Source organism: Anoplopoma fimbria, chromosome 2 (genome assembly GCF_027596085.1).
Source record: "Anoplopoma fimbria isolate UVic2021 breed Golden Eagle Sablefish chromosome 2, Afim_UVic_2022, whole genome shotgun sequence".
NCBI classification, from domain to species: Eukaryota; Metazoa; Chordata; class Actinopteri; order Perciformes; family Anoplopomatidae; genus Anoplopoma; species Anoplopoma fimbria.
The window spans coordinates 26583455-26591019 of record NC_072450.1 but is presented as its reverse complement, the minus strand read 5'-3'; the positions used below and the strand labels follow the sequence as shown (position 1 = coordinate 26591019).

General features: G+C 46.6%; 1 protein-coding gene across 1 annotated transcript; it reads left to right on the top strand.

Moving 5' to 3' along the window:
• The first annotated feature begins 1231 nt into the window (after positions 1 to 1231).
• larp6a (La ribonucleoprotein 6, translational regulator a) lies at positions 1232 to 7054 on the top strand. Its single transcript, XM_054615279.1, has 3 exons — positions 1232 to 2170; positions 3890 to 4088; positions 5592 to 7054. The coding sequence occupies exons 1-3, from the start codon at positions 1416 to 1418 to the stop codon at positions 6702 to 6704; spliced, it is 2067 nt and encodes a 688-aa protein (XP_054471254.1). The 5' UTR covers positions 1232 to 1415; the 3' UTR covers positions 6705 to 7054.
• The last annotated feature ends 511 nt before the right edge of the window (positions 7055 to 7565 follow it).

The window sequence follows — 7565 nt, the reverse complement described above, 5'->3', positions numbered from 1 at the left end:
GTCCCATAGGCCAGGGGCAGCAGGGCCACAGCTAGCATTGAGAACACTAAGGTCGTGTCCTCTGTAGGCCCACTGTGTCTGGGGGGGTTTCTGGTTTGAGGGTGGGTTTACATAACACAATATGATGTTTTTTGAGTCTTCAATAATGCTTCAGTCAATACTTTTTCTACAAAATGTAATATGTTCCACATTTAATACTGTAGTTCGGTCATATTTTCTGCCAAATGAATCTACCCACAGAATGGTCTAAACACTCAAGTAAGTGAGGACGAACTCTGAAGACAATTCAAGGTTTGAGTTGTTTGCTAGTCTTAGTGACTGATGTTTGTGGTAAACTATAAATATAGGTAAATGATATCATCAGTTAGTAAACAAAAACCTTTTTTCCTGGCTATGACAGGCAAGTTTTCACAAACTTGTTTTTCATAAACTTGTTTGGTCACAAATGGGAGTTACCCATATATCTACCTGTCTATTTATATATATATATATATATATATATATATATATATATATATATATATATATATATATATATAGTACCAGTCAAAAATTTGGACACACCTTCTCATTCAATGGTTTTTCTTTCTACATTGTAGATTAATATTGAAGACATCCAAACTATGAAGGAACACATATGGAATCATGTGGTAAACAAACAAATGCTCAACAAACCAGAATATGTTTTATATTTTAGATTCTTCAAAGTAGTTGAATGAGAAGGTGTGTCCAAACTTTTGACTGGTACTGTATATATATATATATTTGTGTATATTGTATATATTTGTGTATTTATTTACATATATTTGTGTACATTGTGTATAGAGATTCATTTGGCAGAAAATATAAACGCAAAACAGTATAATAATAATAATAATAATATGTGGAATAAATACTCTTTTGTTGAAAAAAGTATTGACTTTTTGTTCCTTTTTTTGGACATATGCAAGGAAATATGCACTGATGACATGTGTATTTTTAAACTCTTGATTGTGGCCAAGGCTTCTGACTGAATCGGTGGTTCGTCGCTGTGCTTTGACATATAATACCTACTACTGATGTCTGTGTTGTCCTCACTTCCTTTACTAATCTAACCCACACACACACACACACACACACACACACACACACACACACACACACACACACACACACACACAGACTCTGGAGCCTATTATCCAATTAGCGGCGTTAGAGAAAAGGGTCGTCCTTGACACGGCTATTTCCCAATTAGAGAGGAACACGTGCATTTGGCTCCCCTACTTAGCGACGTGAAAACGGGTCACTCGTGTCTTGGCAGCAAAAGACAACACCCTGTGTGTCCAAAAAAAAAAAAAAACCCCAAATAACAAAAAAAAACAACCACCAGTGTGTATGAAAGCAAAACAAAGCCAAAAAAAAAGAGAAGGAGGAACATGCACGCCTTGGTGAACGCCTTCATGCGCTGCCTCTCCTTCCTCCTGCCTCCCTCTTGGCTTTGTGTCAGCTTTTGCTTGTGGGCTGGGAATGAACGCGAGGAGACGCTGCCGCCGCGGCCCAATCCCAGAGCTCGTTTCAAACGCAGACAGCCTCTTACATATGAGGAAGTGGCAGCATCGCTAGCAGCGGTAGAAGCCCAAGGAGGCTCCAGCCCGTCGGTCTCGCCACCAGCTCCTCCAGGCTGCGTCTCGCCGGCTGCTACGAGCCCCGCTGCTCCTCAGGGCCCTCCGTCGGGTCGGATCTGGATCGGGGGCCTCTGGCTAGCTGTGGAGCGCCTCCTCGGAGCCCCCTGGGTCCTGCTCCGCCATCACTGGTGCCCGGAGAAGAAGCGTCGATTGGCTTTACGCGCCCAGTATCCTGTCTGCGGCTCCGCGTCGAGCACGACTCCAGGCTGCCGGGGAGGAGGCGCTGCTGCCGGGGGAGGCACCTCCACTCTTTGGGGGACCATGAGCAGGTCCGCGGGGAGCCCCGACACCAGCCCGGCGGAGTGCGTCCTGGATGCGTCTGCGGAGCGAGGCATCGATGAGGTAATCACCGTGGATCAGCACACGCAGGAGATGGGGACGGTGACGATCACGGTGGCCATTCAGGCGGCGGAGGACGAGGAGCCCGAGGAGGTGTCCGCCAATCATTTTGACTTCCTTGGAGGCAGCTGCAGCGAGGATGAGATCGGGAGACATGACAAATCCAGGTTTGACTTCTTTGCTACTTTTTTTTCTTTTTTCTTTTTCTGTGTGTATTAGTTGGTGTTTTGCTTGCGAGCTATACATACAAGTCAATACATCATCACTTGGTGAAACAAACTGCTTTCCTGGCCTTTGCATACTTACTTTCATGCACTTGTTTTGGCCATAAATGCCATAAATGCAAGCACACCATTCCTTGTAGGCAGACCGGGTTCAGTGTAGGTTGAGGGGTGAATCACACGTGTTTCCTCTTGCTCTCAAGGTTATATTGGAACCCTGGCAGTCATATTTATTTCTTTTTTTTTTTTTTTGTAATACTGTATTGGCCCATAACTTCAGTGGGTGAACTGCCAGCACACGAGCAGCGTGGGTAGAGCTGGGACTGCTTTGTTTAACTGAAAGAATGCCAAGTGTGTTGGGTTAAAAAAAAAACCCAATGCTGTGCAAATATAGGAGTAGAATCCAGACAGGTGTATATGAGTGACAACAAAAGACACACTGACACGCTCTCGAGGGTTATTGGACTGGTGAGGGTTGAACCACCTGTGTGCTGCAGAACCGAGACACCTGAGGGATAACAGGGATGACACCTTCACCTTAATCTAATCCCCCTGCGTCATGGCTATTTTTATCCTCCGGCCTAGAAGTTCCACCCCACTCGAACTGTGTGTGTGCGAGGAGTGAGTCAGTGATAGAAAGGTCAATTGGGGGGGGGAAACGTCCATCCATCCATCCATCCATCCATCCATACCAAGCCTTTCAGTTTATTCTGCAGGTCACACCTTAAAGGCTCTGATGTCACACCTGGTGCGTTGTTGCACGTTTTTGTATTTTGTTGATCACTGAACATCTGATAGGAGAGCATGCTTTGGAACAGGAAAGTGCACGTTGTCAGCAAAAAAAAAAAAATATCCTGCAACATTCCTCCAGAGTGCACTACTTCCTGAGAGGGAACTTCATTCATAGCGTATTATAAAGAGAGAGAGAGAGGGGAGAGGGGAGAGGGGAGGAAATGCCCTAACATTTCAGCTGTTACCTTTTTTTTTTTTTTTTTTTTTTGGAATTCACATATTAAACTGATCTCTTTAAAAAAAAAAAAAAAAAAAAAAAAAAAAAAGCAAGCTCAGCTCGTGGTTGTCTTGTTTGGATATCTGAGGTCCTGAGGAAGCAGTGGTGCTCACGCCAGCTGTGCGGTCAGCCTTGGCTAGCGAGCTGTTGACTGAGGGTGTGCACTGGAGGAGGAGGAGGAGGAGGAGGAGGTGATGAGTCATCCACACAAATTTCATCAGATCCCTTATTCTTATACCTGACTGTGCCGCTGAGATGAAATTGTGCCCCCAAAAAAAGCCTCGGCCATACAGTACTGGGTCCAGTCTTTTTTTGTACATTTTCTGTGAAGTTTAAATCATTTTTTTAGGGGGAGGAGGGGGGGGGGGGTGTGAGCCACCATACTCTGTGTGGGAGGGAGAGCCTGTGACTCTGGCGCCCTTCAGATGGAGAGGTCTTGGCAGTTTTGAGAATTTGGGGGGGCGCGGGTGTCGAGGTCTGGCGCCCGGGCATGGTGACTACATACCCGGCTTGTTCACTGCGGAGGGAGGCTTCAGGATGAGGGAGTTCTTCCTGCCAATTACTTGCAAGCCTCATTGTATGAATGAAATGTAAATGCGTAAAAGAGTCTCTGCTGACCATGGTGCATTTTGTCTCTCCCCCCAACGCACACACAGTGGCGCCGGCACCAGTGGAGGGGAGCTGGAGGAGGAGAGCTGGCAGCCCCCGGACCCGGAGCTCACCCAGAAGCTGGTCGCTCAGATCGAGTACTACCTGTCCGACGAGAACCTGGAGCACGACGCCTTCCTGCTCAAGCATGTCCGACGCAACAAGCTGGGCTTCGTCAGCGTCAAGTTGCTCACTTCGTTCAAAAAGGTAACCATGACTGCGACGCTCTTGGGTGTAGTGTGGGGACACAGTAGGACATCATTGGAATTCCCTGTCCATGATAAGGCTGGAAAACACACACATATACACACACACACACATACATACATACATACATACATACATACATACATATACACATACATACATATACATACATATACACACACATACATATACACATACACACATATACATACATGCATACATACACACATATACACATACATATATACACACACATACATACATATATACATACATATATACACACACATACATACATACATACATACATACATACATACATATACACATACATACATACATACATACATACATACATACATACATACATACATATACACATACATATATACACACACACACATACATACATATATACACATACATATACACACACACACACACACATACATACATACATACATACATACACATACACATATATACATACATACATACATATACACACACATACATATACACACACACACACACACACACACACACACACACACACACACACACACACAACCTTTGTCTCTTATGGGCTAAATTGTAGGGTACACATCATATGCATCATGATAGCACTGATTGTCCACTGGACATATGAACACTGGCCAAAATGTATGAATGCAATCTAAAAAGCAGGGCCTAAAAGAAGGTTAAAAGACAAACCTCATTCCCAGTGACTATACAGGCTCGTGGAAATTGAATGGCTGTGTCTAGTGTCGACGTGATTATCCGCTGGGGGTGCACTGCTTGTTCTCACATTGATGCACACCAGCTGGTGCTTCTTTGGGCCCGTGCATGCAGATTTTGTGGGGTATTTCAACTAAAATTAATATTTTATAACAGGGCCTCGCATATGAGCTCGGTGACACTTGAGGTGGCTGATTGATCCTGTTGATGGGAACTTATTGTTGTAGCCATTTTTCATTTAACCGGAGCATCATAACTCTCCAAAGAGAAGTGGTTGGAGGGGGGGGTCAATAGATTGCCCCCTAATGGTTATGAGTGGGCCCTCTCAGACTACTTGGCATCTCGCCAATGTAACACATTACATTTACATTACATTACAGTCATTTAGCAGACGCTTTTATCCAAAGCGACTTACAGTAAGTGTCTTCAACATAGGTATTCAAGAGAACTACTAGTCACCAGAAGTCATAAGTGCATCTCCTTTCTTAAACAAGCATCTCAAAGCATAAGCCAGAGCAAAAGTATAGTGCAGAGGCAAATTACTACGAAAACAATAATTGCAACAGACTAATCCGAATATAGTAAGTGCTACAAACTACTACGAATAGGATAAGTGCAGTAAACAAATACAAATTCAATAAGTGCAGCGAACTGATACGAATACAGTAATTGCAACACTAATACGAGTGCAATAAGTGCTACGAGGAAGGCTCCGGGTAGTACTTCCTGAACACGACGCGTTGTCTCTTTTCTTTTGGTTTGCAGGTGAAACACTTGACTCGTGACTGGAGGACGACTGCCTATGCCCTGAGGCACTCCGGTGTGCTGGAGCTGAACGAGGAGGGCCGCAAGGTGCGGCGCAGGTCCGCAGTGCCGGTCTTTGCCAGCGAGTCGTTGCCCAGCCGCATGCTGCTGCTGAGTGATCTGCAGAGGTGGCCCGAGCTGGCAGCCCTCACCGTGGATAACGAGGGAGGAGGAGGAGGAGGAGGAGGAGGAGCAACCCAGCAGGAGCAGCTGATGAAGCTCCTGCTGAAGGAGTTCGGAGCCTATGGCGCCATCGCCTCCGTCCGGGTGCTGAAGCCCGGGAAGGACCTGCCCGCCGACCTGAAGAGGCTGAGCGGCCGCTACACGCAGCTCGGCACGGAGGAGTGCGCCATGGTGGAGTTCGAGGAGGTGGAGGCCGCCGTCAAAGCCAACGAGGCCGCCGGGGGGAGCGAGGACGGAGGCGCCGGCTCGCTGGGCTTGAAGCTGGTCCTGATCGGCACCAAGCCTCCCAAGAAGAAGGTGCCCAAGGACCGGCCGCGGGAGGAGGGAGGGATGCGTAAGAGCCGCTCGCTCAACAGCAGGGTGCGAGAGCTGCAGTACCACGGGGACGACTCGGCCTGCAGCTCCTCGGAGACCGAGAGCAACCCCACGTCCCCGAGGCTGGCCCGGAAGTCCCAGTCCTGCAACAAGCTCAGCCCCACCACCGCGGGCCTCAACTTCCAGAACAATCACCTGAGCCCCGGCATATCCCCGCGAAACAGCCCCTGGTCGAGCCCCCGGGCCAGCCCCTGTCCCCAGCGCAAATCCCCGCACTCCCACAAGTCCCCTCTGGTCAGCGAGGGCAGGTTGAGCCCGGAGCCAGGCCGCCGCTGGGCTGACTACTCCTCGGACAGCAGCCTCACCCCGTCGGGGAGCCCGTGGGTCCAGCGACGCAAGCAGGTGGCGTCGCAGGAGAGCAGCCCGGTGGGGAGCCCCATGATGGGCCGGAAGATCCAGAACGCCGACGGTCTTCCGCCGGGGGTGACCAGGCTGCCCAGGGGTCCCGACGGTACCCGCGGCTTCCACTGCGTGTCTGTGGCGGAGAGGGGGAAGACTGCAGCTACTCAGACTTGATATGTGGAGCACCATTACGCATTCTTCCCATAGCCTCAAATAAATGAAAAAAAAAAAGATCTATTTGAGCTGTTCTTGGCCGTGGCTCTCAGTCCCCACCCCGCATTTGAGACTGTGTAGATACATTTTTGTTGAGCGGTTTTTTTTTTTTTTTTTGTTGTTATATTTTTATACGACATTTTGATTTACCATGGTAACATAAGTGATTTACTAATGGCAATTTGAGTGAATGTGAATTGACATTGCTTTGAAATGGACCAGGTAAACTCCCATTGCCGTCTAAACTTGTTCTACATGGGGTGGAGTTGGAGAGGGAATTCCACTTTTTTTTTTTTTTTTTTTTTTTTTTTTTTACTTTTTTTTTTTTTTATTTTATTGAAAAAGTGTCCTGTCTTGTGTGTAAACGTGTCTGTCGATGGTGTGTAAATGTGTAAGTGGTATAGGCGCATGGACTTGATAGAGATATCACCATATGCCTTTTCTGTATTTGTCTACTGTGAGGTTTTTTTTCTTCTTCTTACATGCTATCAAACTGAGGCCATAATCGCTACACTGCCATAAAGGTTGGACATCTAAATCTGGACATGATGTTTTTTTTATTTTATTTTTAGGTTTTATTTAGCCTTTTTTTTTTAATTTCAGTATTTTCAGTATGCTTTGGCACTTAGTTGGGACGGGTCTCCCATCCTGTAAATGTTTATTTGTACGGCATGTAGCTGCTTTATTTATTTTTTAGCTATATTTTTTTATTTTCTTTCTGGGAATCTTGTTTCCATCAGTCTGAGCTCACAAGGGTTTGAGGGATGTTCAGATCAGGCAGGGAAAAAAAATGTGTTATGTTCTTGCCTTTACATCTGAGCT